Source organism: Gekko japonicus, unplaced genomic scaffold, assembly GCF_001447785.1.
Source record: "Gekko japonicus isolate JY-2015 unplaced genomic scaffold, Gekko_japonicus_V1.1 scaffold715, whole genome shotgun sequence".
NCBI lineage: Eukaryota > Metazoa > Chordata > Lepidosauria > Squamata > Gekkonidae > Gekko > Gekko japonicus.
In genome coordinates, this window is record NW_015160856.1 from 707,567 (window position 1) to 723,453 (window position 15,887).

A 15,887-nucleotide genomic window follows, 5' to 3' on the forward strand; every position below is an offset into this window, starting at 1 on the left:
GAACCGCCCGTTCGCTGTGCAGGATGGGGGCTGGAGGGGGGAAGCCGGCGGCCGGAGCCTATCGGCTCCGTTCGCTGCTGGGCTGAAAGCTTACCTTAGTGTATGTGGGGAAGATGGCCGCTCAGAAGACGCTGGCTCCGATGACTGGCTCCCTCCCCTCCCAGCCACCCAGCCAATGGCAGGGCAGGGTGGCTGAGGGAGCCAGCTCTTCTGAGTGGCGTATTTTCCGCCCATACACTAACGGGGCGCATTTTAGAATTCTGGCACCCAAAACTCCTTTATAATAAAGGAGAGAAGAGATGAGATATTGGATGTATAGTGATTTTTTTTTCTTTCTGTGCATCTTCCAGTAGAATCTTACCTTTTCTCGTTTTGTGGGTATCAGCTGGTCTTATTCAACATCTCTCCACTTTTAGTTTGTCTCCCTTCGTATTTAGGACACTTCTCTATTGGTGTTTCTAAAATGCCCTTATAAACAAGCCTTGCTGATGTGATGTATATCCATACCTTTTTTCACGGGGGACAGGAGTTTGCAAGTGGAGCTTAACTTGTTCCCATGAGAGCTTACATGCTGTGATGCAACATTTTAGTCATGCCATTTTAAATAGGCGTGTGAGGTTTTAAAATATGTGCATTTAGGAGAGGTATCAAGTTCTCGTAATTGAAATTGCAAAACAAGAGTCTCTCAGTTGACAAAGAACTGGTGCAGGATCGGCAGTATTATTAGCCCTGGCACTAGGGCTGCCAGCTCTGGGTTGGGAAATTCCTGGAAATTTGGGGATGGAGCTTCAGGAGGGTTGGGTTTGGGGAGGGGAGGGACCTCAGCAGGGTACGATGCCATAGAGTTCACTCAAAAGCAGCTCTTTTCTCCAGGGGAACTGATCTCTGTTGTCTAGAGAGCAATTGAAATTCTGGGAGATCTCCAGGCCTCAACTGGCTTCTGGCAACCCTACGTGAGGGAGGGCACCTTTTTGATATGGGGAGGTAGAAGAAGAAAAAGAGATTAGATTTATATCCCGCCCTTTACTCGGAGTCTCAGAGTGGCTTACAAACTCCTTTCCCTTCCCCTCCCCACAACAGACACCCTCTGAGGTAGGTGGGGCTAAGAAAGCTCTTTCAAGAACTGCCCTTAAGAGAACAGTTCTGACAGAACTCTGGCTTGCCAAGGTCATCCAGCAGCTGCAAGTGGAGGAGTGGGGAACCAAACCTGGTTCTCCCAGATTAGAGACCGCACACTTAACCACTACACCAAACTGGCTCTCAGTTGTGATGAAGTCTAGGAAGTTACTAGAAAAAGAAATGGTTTCAGTTAAGCATTTAGCAATTGTTAGAGCATCAAGGTCTATTGTACTTAATCTACAAACATGGTAGAGGAGAAGACGAGAAGAAGAGATTGGATTTATACCTCACCCTTCACTACCCAAGGGAGTCTCAGAGCAGCTTACAAATCCCTTTCCCTTCCCCTCCCCACAACAGACATCCTGTGAGATAGGTGGGGTTGAGAGAGCTCTGACAGAAACTGCTCTTTTTCAAGAACAGCTCTGACAGAACTACAGTTTGCCTAAGGTCATCCAGTAGGTGCAAGTGGAGGAGTAGGGATGGGGAATCAAACCCTGTTCTCCCAGATTAGAGTCTGCGCACTTAACCACTACAAATTCTCAGTCAATACACTTGCTGTGAATTGGCAGTGTTTTCCCGTAATTTCTGTTTTTAAAAATTATTACTTTTACAGTATATTCTTAACCAGTCGTACTTGTTACCCACTTAACAGGAAAAGGGTGGGAAGTGAACTGTCCCTAACCTAGAAACTTGCTGTAAGCTTTAGTAATGCTGATGCAGCATGCTTAGAACTGCATTTTGAAGAATATGTCTTAGTGGTAGCTAAAGTAAGGAGGAAGTGGTAGCTGGTAGGGTTGAGGTCAGTGAAACACCCTACTTGGGTATGCTATACCGGCATAATAGGTGGTAGCAGAGTGACGTAGTCGACGCTGTTCTGCTACATTTTTAGTTTTTGTGTTTTTGGAAAGAAGGTGTATGAGTCAAAGATTCACAGCTCTGAACCACAACATGTGCATCCTTTGCCCTGGAATTGTGTGTTAGACTGATACAATTTGTTATTCTGTCAAGCTCCTTTTAGAGATTGTCTATAAATCTTTTATTGCATTGATGCATTAGCTAAATGCAGAATTGCACCAGCAGCTACAGAATTATTTTGTGTGTGTGTCTGTGCCCGTGCCTGGAAGTCATGGCGACCTCTGGCAACTCCTGCTGGGGCATTGATAGCCTGCCTCTGGCCTCCCAGTCCTGGTATTCTCTGGAGGTCTCCCATCCAAATACTTTCCAGGGTCAGGCCTACTTAGCTTTCAAGATCTGACGAGATTAGGCTTGCCTGGGCTAGCCAGGTCAGGGCCAGTGACAGAATTCTTGAGCCTTTGGACATCTTTTCACTCTCAGTTGTGCCGTTAAGGATAGATTAGGTAGGTTTTCATTTCCAGTAACTTTCTTAATCTCAGTTTCTTGTTATGAAACCACTTGGAGCACTAAAGTGAGCATAGCTAACTAGAGTAAACTAGAGTAGAAAACAACTGGAAAATTAGTCTTTTTTTTTTTAAGGGAACTTCTCAACTAAATTGGAGCCCCTATGTTTGTCTTTCTTGTGAAAGATAGGGAACACCCTGCTAAATGTGAACCTGTCGTGTGTAACTACACAGTATTAATTTGACCTGTAAAGGGCTCTTTCACACAAACTATATAATGCACTTTCAATCCATTTTCAATGCATTTTGGAACTGGATTTTATACCCTGTGAAGTGGCAAAATCCACTTGCAAATGGTCACTGAGGTGGATTGAAACGGCATTATTCAGTATGTGTGAAAGCACCCATAGATATTGATCCATTCTTTTCCTTTGCTTTTGTTAATTTTTATTGTCTTCTCCCCCTCCCTTAGGTCAAAGCAGATAGAATCTGCCTGTTTCAGTGGAACAGCTGCTTTTATGGAGGTTCGAATCCAGTCAGTTGTTGTGGAATTCATCCTCAATCATGTTGATGTCCTTTTCAGTTCCAAACTCAGCTCTGTTATTCGGGAGAGTGCAGGTATGTTTCCCCAAGGTTGAGACCCAGTGAAAATTCAAAGCATTCTGGTAGCATGTGCAACACCCAAGAATACCATTTTCATATTTCACTACAGCCAAATATGAAATGTGACCTAACTTTCCTGCTCTCAGTAATCATCCTTCTTTTACTGACGTCACTTCAGGCTAATGATGCTTATTAAATTTAAGAAATGCAGGTTGTGGTTTGTTATCAGACTGTGACCTCTGTTAACTGCCACATGGTTTTTCTAATCTTAGCACGTCAAACTTGTCAGTATTAATAACGGAGCTGCACCTTTCCCATTGATCCTTAGCTTGAACTCTACCCTGTACCATTCCATTCTGGAAGGTTTTGCTTTTAACTGAGCCACCTCCAAGTATTCTCTTTGCTTTTAGAGATGTATTCTGACTGGTTTATTGGTGTTAAAAAATGGGCTGTGGGTAATTCATGTAATTGTTTTAATTGTTGTACCAGTTTAAATTTAATTTGTGGGTAAAACTCATGCACTTGCTTGCTGAATAGCGTGTCAGGGAACATTCAGTACCAATTAGGCAGCTTGCAACGATCTCTCTATGTTGTGTAGGCTGCCTTCCTTACAGTACCTGCAGGGAACAGCAAACTTTTATTCCAGTATCTGATTTCCTGAAAGGAGGGGGGGGGGACACTTTAAAAGCAAACTGTGACTCAAACTCCAACCCTGTTTCCTATTGAAACATGATCTAAAAGGCAGGAAAATTAAATTGATAATACCAAGGCATTTGCAAACTCATTTATTTTATTACATTCATTAATTTATTCATTTATTTATTACAGTATTTATAGTTCACCTTTCTGAGAAAAAAAAAAGACTCAAGGGGAATATTTTCCTATTTCAAGACAATTTATTCATTAAGAAGTTTTCTCCATGCTTTCTCCCTTTTCTCCCCCCTCTTAAAATTCTAAGCTATAAATTGAATCAAATCAGCCATAAGTGGTGATAGCTCTCAGAAGAGGTCTGTGCTGCTCTCTCTTTCTCACTGTGCCTACCTAAAATTCGCAGTGGGTGTGTGTGGAAGAAGAGTGGTGTACGAGTGAGATTGGTGGATTAGTGGAGAGCTGGTAGAGGAGTGGTGCTACCAGGTGGGGCTCAGGAGGTGGCCAGTATAGTGGTCATTTCTAGTGCAGATTTTGTTGAGGTGGTTGGAGTGATGGTATTAATATAGCTGCATTTTAGAATGCATAGAGGGCAACTGCCTTTCTCATTTGTTAGAATTTCACCCACTTTGAACCAAATTGTTCCAGTCTTTGGAAGTTCATCCCAATTTCTTCTCCATGGCATTTCCCCCTCACTGCTCTTCTTTATCTCTCTCCGTCTTGTCTCGGGGTTCTCTTGCAGGTCACAGTTCCTTGTCACGGCCTAAATCCCTGCTGGTGTCTTCTCCCTCCACAAAACTGCTCACATTGGAGGAAGCACAAGCGAGGACGCAAGCCCAGATCAATTCACCCATCGTGGCAGACAGCAAGTACATTGAAGTGGGTGAAGGACCTGCTGCTCTACAGGGAAAATTCCACACCATCATAGACTTCCCATCTGAAAGGTAGAGAGTTTCTTTCAGAGGCTTCCTATCACTCACTTTCAGGGTATCTGGAGAAGTGTGCGTGAACACAAAAGCTTATACCTTGAATTGAAACTTTGTTGGTCTTAAAGGTGCCACTGGACTCAAAACTTTTTTCAAGCTACAAGGTTGGCTTCAGTGGTGGGTCCTGACTGTTGCCTGCCCTGATGATGAGCGCACTCCAATGATCACCCTAAGAATCCATAAGACACATTTTGCTGTTTCTACTATTTGAAGCCCTGATCTCGGTGGCTCACGCTCCTCTCGAGAACTGAACCTCCCCCCCCCCCCCCCCCCCAGAAGGCCATCAGTTCCAATTCCCCGTATGCCTCTACCAAAAAGACACTGGCTCCTCAGGAAAAAAAAAATCTTTTATTCTGCTTTGGCCTCTGGCACTGTTTCTTGGAGTTGCAGTGGACCTGCCTATAACACGGGGAGAGAATGTGGCACAGTTGTACTTCATTTACTTGGCATGCAGAAGACCCCAGATTCAGTCCCTGGCATCTCCAGCTAAAAGGATCAGGTAGGAGGTGATGTGGAAGACCTCCACCTTAGACCCCTGGAGTACTGCTGCCAGGTAGAGAAGGCAAGAATGAACTTGATGGGCCAGTGAACTGACTCAGTAGAAGGCAGCTTCATATATGTTCATGTATCACTGTGCTTGTGTAACGTAGACAGAGTTTATTTATTATTTATTTATTTTTATTTATACTTTCCATTTGTACCCCGCTCACCCCCGAAGGGCTCTGAGCGGCTTACACGGTGCATGGTGCAGAGACCTATGCAGAAACCCTAACTATGGCCACAGTACGTCTGGGGTGGGGGAAGCCCTACCAGGTACCCTCCCGGCTCCGATTGTTCGTTTATCCGGCGAGTGGGTGACTTCTTCCAGTTTTCTCCGGTGCGGCCTCCGCTGTTCTTTCAGCTCTCTGGCGACTCCTCTCGGAGGCTGTTGGTTATGGGCCCTGGTGCGCAGCCGCAGTGGGCGTCACAACGTCCTTGCGGATCCGGACGTCCTCCTGCTGGCCACATCATCAGCTGCTGAGCCAACCGCCTCCTTGGGATGTAGAGTTTTACAAAGGGAAGGATGGGATAGGGAAGCATTGGCAAGAGTGTATCAGTGGAAAGTGTGGTGTAATCAGGGATAGATTGGGGTAAGGTGGGGGGTGAGGGCATTCTTTCAACACTTGTCTTGACGCTGGTGAACCTTGTGAGCCTTGATTCCAACCTCCACCACCACCCCTTCCCAGCATAGATTTAAAGTTTAATTATTCTTCTAATAATCTTCCTCATCTCATGCAAATGATAAATTATGAGCCTTTCTAGAACATTCAATTCCTTCTTCTTTATTAATGGTAAAAATATTATAAGGTACATGTCGATGCTTCTGAAGAGAAGGGATGTGCTTGGGGGAGCAACAGTGGGAGGGCTTCTAGTGTCCTGGCCCCACTGCTGGACCTCCTGGTGGCACCTGGTATTTTTGGCAACTGTATGACAGAGTGTTGGATGATGGGCCATTGGCCTGATCCAACATTGGCTTCTCTTATGTTCTTATGATGTGAAATGATTTGTTCTGCTACTTTAACCATTTTTGCACATGCAGTAGGGTTCACTTTAGACAGCTTAACACATTCTACCAGCCTCTTCATGCGGACTCCCTTCCTGCTGTCTCACTCCAGAAAGAGACCACCAAGTAAGATGAAGAAATCCCCAGTTGGCAGCTGGCGTTCCTTCTTTAACCTAGGAAAATCATCATCTCTATCCAAGAGGAAATTGCAACGCAACCCAAGTGAGCCTTCTGAAATGAAAGCCATAGCCCTGGCAGGTAAGCTTGTCTTTTAGCATAACAGCAAGGACTTTAAGCCATTATTAACTTTATAATGCACACTTAAAATTAGACTGGCAAATTTTGGATTCTCCAGCTGGTTTTTGTCTTGGGATGGCATCGTTTTGATCCAGCATCTGAAAAAACTATTAAGTGCTGTTCTAAACTGTGCTGATCAGCAATGTCTATGGAAGATCTCTGTGTACCAAATAGCCTGTCGCTGTTCATGCTTCCTGCCAAAATAAGCCTGGCCAATGGCCTGTTGGTGGATACTCTGGTCAGCATGGTGTAGTGGCTGAGAGAACCTGACCAGGATCTGAGAGAACATTATTCAAATCTCCATGTTGCCACTGAAGCTTGCTGGGTAACCTTGAACCAGTCACTCCCTCAGTCCAAACTACTTCAAAGGTTTATTGCTCTGCAGATATAATGGAGAAGAGGAGAACAGTGTTGTAAGCTGCTCTGTGTCCTCATTGGGGAGAAAAGCAGGGTATATATAGCTAAAGAATGGAAGGAAGAATTAGAAGGCGGTTTCGATGTTCAGCTGGTCATGCTGTTACGAAGGCTGCATTACGTGGCCAAATGTTCACTTGATCATTTTATCCAGATATAAATGATAAACATAATGGGTATGTCACGTATGTATTTTAAAGGTTTTGCCTGACAAGAATGTGATGAATTTGTACAATGCAGCAGTAGGGAGGGAACCCAGTGCCTTTTCTGGTCCTCCTTAAAAACAGGAAGGAAGAAACTTGAGGACACAGCTTAATACATTTCTGTGCAACAGTCTGTTAAGCAGCAAACCAAGAATGCCTTTTTAAAAAAAAAAAAAAATTAAATTTATTTATTGAAGAAAATTCAAACAGTACCAAGAATGCCTTTGAGGGAAGAACGCTGAGGATTATACTTTGTTGATTTTCTTTCTGCTGAATGCTGTGGATCCTGTACCTAACCTAACCGATTTAAGAACACTGGGGGTGGGGGTAGTTGCGAGGCTATAAAATGCATTTTAATTTAAAAGGGGAAATTGTATGTTGTTTGTTAAATGTATTCAACTGTTTTGTGTTTTGGCTGTCCAGGAGGACGAGGAGACAGTGGGACCCTGCGCTCCGCGAAGAGTGAAGAGTCCCTCTCGTCTTTACATGCCATAGATGGTAAGATGGAACGCAAGTGTCTTTTGTTCACGCTGCCTGTGTCTTGTGGGAAAGAAGGGCTGCTGTTGTCAAAGCTCGGAATCATAGAGAACTAAACTCTAAGTGCAAATGGAAGAAAATAAAGCCCTGGTTATGATTTATATATCTGTAATGTAATCTGTAACAGCGCTCTGTGCGCCTTGGTGTTTAGTCATGCCGGCCACATGACCATGGAAATGTCTTCGGACAGCACTGGCTCTTTGGCTTTGAAACGGAGATGAGCACCGCAACCCTAGAGTCGGATTCGACTGGCTTTCGAGCAAGGGAACCTTTACCTTTAATGTTATAAAGAGCAAAGCACCATTTCATATGTTAAGGCCATTATTTCAACAGATGTTTTGCACTCTGTCTTCACAGGTGAATCTAAATTGTTCCGGCCCAGAAGACCCCGGTCCAGTAGTGATGCCTTGTCTGCTTCCTTTAACGGGGAGCTCTTGGGGAACATGAACCGCTGTAATTCCTATGACAACCTGCCCCACGACCAGGAGAGCGATGGAGAGGAAGGGCATATCCATGTTCCCGCTCTCGTCTCCCCACGGTCAGCTGAGGATGTTGATCTAAGCCCGCCTGAGATCGGTGTGGCTAGCCTGGATTTTGACCCCATGTCTTTTCAGTGCAGCCCTCCCAAAGCGGAGTCCGAGTGTCTTGACAGCAGCACCTCCATGCTGGAGTCGGTAGACTTTAATAAGGATAAGCAGAACAACTTTAAGAAGGAACTAGACTCAGGCAGCCAGTCCCAGACCCCTGGCAGTGCCACAAGCTCTGAACCAGTCTCCCCCTATCAAGAGAAGACCATGAGTCCCTTCTTCACTCTAGACTTGAGCCCAACGGAAGATAAATCATCCAAGCCCCTGTTCTCTGAGAAGGTCAACCACGCCTTCTCCCCCAAAATGGGACGGAAGCCCCTAAAGTCTCCGCCACCAAACATACTGGAGCCTCTCTGCTTCACTCTGCCCAGCCGGGTGCCAGATGTCATCGGAGGGCTAACAGGTTGCTCAAGTGCTCCAGAGTGGACTAAAGGGAACTGCAGCACCAGCGAGGCCCTAAGCAGGTCCCCACCCGAGATGATAATATCACCCTTGAGAGCCTGTGAGCTGAGGCCAAGTGAAGGGCACCAGCAAGAGTTCCAGAGCCAAGGAGATGCTAAGAAAGCGGAACTTCATGAAGAGGCGGAACAGCCCCTGGCCAGCAGCAGCCAGAGTAAGCCTGTACCTTCTGGACAGACGCAGCCAGGTACAGTGTGTTTTCCTCCATTCTTTCTTTAAGTTCACATGGGACCAGCTCTCTCACTTCTCTGCGTGCCTTTAAAAGAGAGGGGGGAAACAAATCTGGCCGTGACAAACCAGAGTGTGTGTCTTCCAGAGCGTGTGGAGGTTGCACGGGCCCCGATAGGGAGCACTGAAGGAACCCAAAGCTTCTCTGCAGCCTCTTTGCACCGCGCAAAAAAAAAAAAAATTGCTTGAATATTTTATATACCCCTGTATCTTTTCACTCTTTCATAACACGAAACAGTCTCTTGCAGTCCTTGCAAACCAATATAACCGACTGATAAAATAAAAGTAAATAAATAAATAATTTTTAAAAAATCTGGCTACACTTGAAGAAGGGACCTTTTTTGGCCAAAAGTAACCTGTGATTTTAAATTGTGCAAAAGATCCCGTCACAGGATCTGACCTTTCCTTTCTGCGTTGCCTACGGCTTAGCTATCTAGGAATGCGACAGGAACCTTTCTAGACAATCTCTTGCGCTTTTTTCACGCCAAACCGCTGTCCTGTTTGCATGTATAACGGAAGACGCGCTTTGTCACGCCACGGAGTTTGCCACTGTGAAATGTTGGAGGAATCTATTTTTGTAATGGTCTATAGGAATTGCTCGCTCTCCTTACGGGATAACGTAAATCATTCTCTTCTCTTTCTTTTTGTTTTTTCTACCCTTCCTCCCACTAGGAGTGGTTGCCCTCGACTCCCCCCAGGATCCTGTGCCAGTCAGTTCTGTCTCTGTTGTCCCTCCTCCACCACCGAAAAACGCAGCACGCATGCTAGCCTTGGCCCTAGCAGAGTCTGCCCAGCAAGCCTCTGTTCAGTCCAACAGGAAACCAGATGCTCTTTCGGACTGTATCACCTGTGCAGAGGCAGAGAGCAGAGAAACTGTAGAAATGTTCCATCCCTATCCTGGTGTCGCTCCAGAGAAGCTTCACCTCTATGCTGCTCTGCCAGAAAATCCACTCAGTTTTCAGGCCGCTGCGCCTGCAGATCACCACAGAAGTGGACTGCCTGTAGACCAGGCCTTTCCAAACAGTAGCATGCCAGAGGGCAGCAGCTGTTCTCACGCTGGCACGCCTGGAAATTGGGACCACTCCCTGCTCCCTACCGACATGCCTGGAGAGCGGCAAAGTGGCACAGACATGGGCTGGGACCACTCCCACTACCATCCTCACACGTCGGAGACACACCACCTCATTCACTCCGTTCTCTCCGAGGGCCAGAACTACCCTCACCCTTGTGCCAGGGGAGCAGCTGAGCCAGAGCCACCTGTGACCGAAGCACCTCCACAGAACTCCCTCCTCCACAGTTGCCTCCCTATGGATAAGACCCAAATCCAGGCCAACAAGCTTCACTTTCCTGTCTGCGCCATGGAAAATAAATATCAGTTTCTTCCTGCAACTGCTGGGGAGAAAACAGCCACAACGGTTGCAGCTTACGTGACAACGGTTCCGACAGCAGCAACCGAAACGGAACCTGGAGTATCCAGCCAGCACGTTCCTCTTCATCCTGCTGCAGTCGCTCCCAACTGCACATGGGGAGAAATCGCACTCATGACCGCTCAGCACGCTCTTGCTGCCAGCCATACAGTTCTGACACAGAGGCCGGGAGAGCATCAGCCCGCCGTGGGACAAGCACCAGCTACGGCCATTAAACCTTCAAGTGGCCTGGGCCAGGTAAAAGTCCCTCTGCCCAGCCCCAAGGCAAAGTCTGATTAAACCTTGCACTCCTGCAGCTGTTTGGTGACAAGAAAGTATCTCAGTAATGAATTCTTCTTTGCCATTCCCCTCCTGCCAATTTACCTGCCTATGTTGTATTTAATACACACGTTCCATAATTATTTTCCTCCCAGCACTTGGAGAAGACACAATTTGGCAAGTAGTTAGCTGTTCTTGGAAGAAAATTGAATATTTGCTAGTATCATTCCTAGAAACAACTTGGCAACTCTTAGCAAAACTTCTCAGGAAAAGTCAGCTGATTGAGTAAGCATTGAGAAGTTTATGTAGAGTTGGTTGAAGTGCGGCGTTATCATTGTGGAAAGAGACAGCAGTAAGTGATAGCATTGTACCTCCCATTTGATTAATTTTCATAGTTGATAGAGGCTCCTAGAAAGGTCTGTGCCTTAGTCCTTCTAACAAACAAACTGAAATGCCTGTTAAATATTGTGTGTGTGTGAGAGAGAGAGAGAGGTGCCATCAAGGTGATTCTTACATATGGCAGCCTTGTAAATTAATGACCTCCAAAACATCCTGTCATTAAACAGCTTTGCTCAGGTCCTGCAAACTGAAGGCCATGACTTCCTTCATTGAGTCAAGTGCACTTTGTTTCCTTGATTTTGATGTGCTTCAGGGGTAGACGTTTTTCATTATTATTTTGACCCGCTTTCCTTCAGGTCCTTCTACAGCTGCAGCTGTACTCAAAACCACCATTAGTGAAGGATCAACAAGCTTTACTTACAGTTCAAATTTTTAACTTGCTTTCCTGTCGAAGGGCTGAGAATGCTACATCTTCCGGTCAGTGTTCCCTCTAAGCTGAGTTAGTGTGAGCTAGCTCACAGTTTTTTAGCCTCCAGCGCACATATTTTTGTCTTAGCTCAGGAAGGACGGCTCCAGAGCAAACTAATTTATGCAGTAGCCAAATCGCTCGCTCACAACCTTAATGCCGGTAGCTCACAGAGTAGAATTTTTGCTCACAAGACTCCACAGCTTAGAGGGAACATTGCTTCCGGTATAGTTGTTGGTTAACCTTCCTAGCTCTTCTTTTGGATGGGGAATTGGTCTACTTCTCATAGAGTCCAAAAAGATCAGGCTGTGCCCCAGAGGTTGCTAAAGTGTGTGATGGTGCTCAGGGGCTGGGGTCACAACTAATTTTTCGTTTGCTTTGTCATGCCAGGCACAAGAAGAGGCGGCTCCAGAGAAACCGCCTGAGCCTAGACCCGCGGAGCCGGCTCCCGTTTTCGTCACCGAGGGCAGTGCCGCTATTCAGTGTACGTCTGCCACCCCTGTGGCCACGCTTCACCAGTTCCACTCGGAAAAGCCCCGTGAGAGTGCAAGGGCTCCCCCTTTGCAGTCGCGTTCTGAGTCTGTCCCGGCTCACTCCTCCTATGGATCTACACCTCCGGTCCCACCTGTGAGGACAATAGAGAGTAAAATCGCCGCAGCCATGCATTCAAACAGTGCAGATCCTATGAATCCGGCCAGTTACCATTCCTTTCTTGCTTCCTCTACACTGCCATCGTCAGTGGAGGATACTCCACCCAAACATGCTTCTCTTCAGTCTTCATATTTCTCACATTCCAAGTCAGAGAGCCCCCCTGAGCCCCCAGCGTCGGACAACTATGTGCATCACAAGCCTACGTCCATCCACCAGTACAGGGCCGAAAGCATTCCGCCACACCTCTATCACAGCAAGTCTGAGCAACATCCGGGCTATCCTTCTGTGTTGGAGACCCCCACATCTACGGTCCCCAGGTACAGTGCATACACCCCTCAAGGGAAGAGTGCCTCTGTCCATCACTCCAAACCTCGCGGCCGGGTAGATTACATGACCTCCATGAGCCCTACCATGAGGAGCACTAGTTATGTAGAGGAGACACCACCCTACCCCTCTATTCGACGTGTGCACTCGCTGCACGTCACTGCTCCGTCCACCATCAGATCGGTTCCAATATCCCGTACAGAGGTGCCTCCTGATGATGAGCCGCTGTACTGTCCAAGGCCTCTCTACCAATATAAGCCATATCAGCCCCATGCGGATTATCATGTCACTCAGCTGCAGCCTTACTTTGAGAATGGCCGTGTTCACTATCGGTATAGCCCCTACTCAAGCTCCTCCAGCTCTTCCTGCTACTCTGCGGCGGATGGTGGGTTTTATGATCTGGATCCGTATGGGACAGTGCGGTTGAGGCAGTTCCATCCTCTCTCTGGTCGAGATTTCACGTCCTACTCCAGGGTGCAAAGCAAAAGTTTGTACCGCTGTCCAGGCCTGCCGCCGTACCCCCGGGGAGGCCTCGTCGGCCACCTGACTGGCAAAGAGCACAGCTTCATCAGCAGGGACGTGCCACCCGCTCCAGATGTCAAACCCATGTATGTCTCGTGGGATTTGGAGGACATGGAAAAGTACCGCATGCAGTCCATCCGCAGAGAAAGCCGCGCACGTCAGAAAGTGAAAGGGCCTGTCATGTCCCAATATGACAACGTAGCCCCCTTGCTGCAGGACGAGTCACGAACTGTCGATGTTGTTCACTTGCGCAGTAAATCTGATCCTGGGAAAACTGGCCTTCTCACTGTTGCTGACGGGAAAGAAGGCAGGTATCCGTACAAGGTTGGGACCCCTGAGGGAGACGAACGCTACTATGTGCCACATCCGGATGCCGACATGGACAGATCCCATTACCACGGAACCTATGGGAATGGGCAGCCTGAGAAACCTTCCCTCCCTCAAAAGCAAAGCAGCATCAGGAACAGGAAACCGCACGAGGTGGGTTGCAATTCAACTGAGCACAGAACACATCTGCAGCATGACGTGAGCCATAGGCAGCCTCTGGAATCTAAAAATGGGCCCCCATATGCTGATTACCGATCAAAGGGGCACCAGGAACCACTGGAATCAATTGCATACCAGCACTCTGGTGGGAAATATGTTCCAACCAGCCACGATGCCTTGAGACTGAATCATAAAGAGGTGAAGCTACCAGAGGACAGGCCTGAAGCAGAGCGACCTCGAGCCAGGCAAGCTGTTGCTGTCGAAAAGCACTCCAGAGACTGCTACAAAGAGAGCGAGCACTACGGGCAGCCCGCAGCACCGCCCCCAAAACCGGAACGGAGCCACAGCCTCCGGCTCCAACACCCCGAGAGCGTAGAGCGGGACCCAAGTCTCCTTTACCCGTACCAAACCCTTGGCAAGCGCCAAAGCACCATGACTGTGGTGTCGCAGTACGATAATTTGGATGACTACCATACCATGCCTCAGCACCAAAGAGGGGGCTATGCTGGAGGAGGGGGGTTCGTCCCACCCTTTTCTCATCCACACAGCAGGACCTATGCCACAGCCTTGGGCCAGGGGGCCTTCCTTTCCTCCGAGCTCTGCCTACAGAGGCCTGAGACTGAGATCCACGCAGAGTGAGGCCCGAGGGGCGGGAGGGATAGAGTGTGTAAGCAGCCTCTGCTGGACAGTGGACTGTTTTATTTTTTCAGTGATACACAAAAAACAAAAAACCCATCAGAGCAGCTCCCACCATTAACCCCCTCCCCCACTCGGCTCCTGCCCTCTCAGTGTCCCCCCCCTGCCGCCCCAGTTCTCCACCGCTTCCAGGTTTTTATATAGTAAATGTATAGTTTTCTCTTGCATTGTATGAAGGTAGGTCGGAGCAATCATGCAGGCTTGTCTTAAAACTCGAAGGCGGGAAGAGTTGTGCCGTGAATGGTTCTCACGTTCCTTAGTTTGAAACAATGGCATTCCTCATAGCTTTGACACTGTCCTTTGGAGACCTGTGCATGACATATGTATAGATGGTTTAATGCAGACATTTCATCATGTCCTTTGTATGTGATCACTAGAGAGAGATTTATGGGATGGCAAGGGTTTTTTTTAAGTAAATATTTTAACTTGGTCCTTTCAAGCTTAATGTACCAAACTCTGGGGGGGGCGGGGGCGGGGAATGGTTTCACGTTATTTGTTCCTTCTACATTTCCAGATTGTTTGTTACAGTGTTAATCCAGTGGTCACCTTCTTCCTAAAAAGTACATTGAATGCTTTTCAAGATCCTAATTCCATCTGAAAATTGTCTGTTGAGATCAGTAGGAGTGGGATATTGGGGGGGGGCAACTGAGGTTTAGAGGATCAAGAGGCATTATCGAATTGCTCTTAAGCAAAACAATTTAAGAAGCTGCTTCATCAAACATTATAATGTTTTGTTGTTTGTTTGTTTAAGAGAGAACCTCAAATGTTGTATATGGAGCTTTGCTTTGCCAGACCTGGCAAGTGAGACTTGTATTTCTCACAGTCCTAAGAGAAACACCTCTTAGAAACGTTACAACAGATACATTTTGTCCGTAGCACTCTGTACCGGTGGATCATCCAGAGGTCCTTTTCTGGTGCATCCAATATGGAACGACTTGGGGTCGCAGAACTTTAGAATGGTTTTGTGGGAAAGGGCCGTGGTGCATTCTTAGTCAAGCCGTTGATAGATATTTAAATCATCTGTTCACAAAGTAGTTCTGTGGTTACGGCTGACTTTCCAGTTGGTGCTGATTATCTGCTGGCAACGATGAACACATGGCTCCGAATACTGAGGACCAAGTCCCAGTGAAGGCCAGCTGGCCTTACCAAAGGCCAGTGTGTAATAGCACATACACCTCTTTCACTCTTGCCAGCAAGGCAAGCCGCTTGCAAGTAAGCGTAGACTGGTGCACTGTGGCACATCATTGTTTCTCACTTAGATGCCTGTGGAAACAACATATTGGTTTGCTGCTTTATTGAAAAATGAATATTCAGTGTTTTTAAAAGTGCTGTCCTTGCTGGATTGGTGGCAGATGGGGAGGCCTCACCCTATTTAGTGCTGGGATCCAGGACGGCAAAGGCTACCGGATGGCGGAAACCACATTGCCAGGTTTAAGTCCAAAGGAAATATCTCAAGCTTTTCTCTATCTTAGTCCCTTGCTGATAACCAACCTGTACGGGGGAAAGGAATTGAGGGAACTTGGATCAAGATCCTCCTGGAGCTAAAGATTTGTCCACTTCATGCTTTCTTAGTAACAATTGTAGTAATAATTTAAAATACTGGAATTTACTGGAGTGGAAAGCCCTTCTAAAAAGCAACATGACTTTTGGTTCTCTCCGTTCCCCATCCATGTCCCGTCTTCGTTACAGAAAAGAGCAGACTGTCTCCTTTTGTTTTGTGTGATGTGTTATTTTAA

The 15,887-nt window shown here is 47.0% G+C and overlaps 1 protein-coding gene across 2 annotated transcripts in view; it reads left to right on the plus strand.

Moving 5' to 3' along the window:
* The window catches only part of ARHGAP32 (Rho GTPase activating protein 32), a 167,468-nt gene extending 153,310 nt beyond the window's left edge, over window positions 1–14,158 (plus strand). For both annotated transcript variants that reach the window (XM_015421623.1, XM_015421618.1), the window contains 7 exons: window positions 2,950–3,095; window positions 4,471–4,672; window positions 6,370–6,515; window positions 7,595–7,669; window positions 8,066–8,941; window positions 9,655–10,646; window positions 11,863–14,158. In XM_015421623.1, the coding sequence (XP_015277109.1) occupies window positions 2,950–3,095; window positions 4,471–4,672; window positions 6,370–6,515; window positions 7,595–7,669; window positions 8,066–8,941; window positions 9,655–10,646; window positions 11,863–14,094 (4,669 nt within the window). In that variant the 3' untranslated portion in view covers window positions 14,095–14,158. The remainder of the gene's footprint in view (window positions 1–2,949; window positions 3,096–4,470; window positions 4,673–6,369; window positions 6,516–7,594; window positions 7,670–8,065; window positions 8,942–9,654; window positions 10,647–11,862) is intronic.
* The last annotated feature ends 1,729 nt before the right edge of the window (window positions 14,159–15,887 follow it).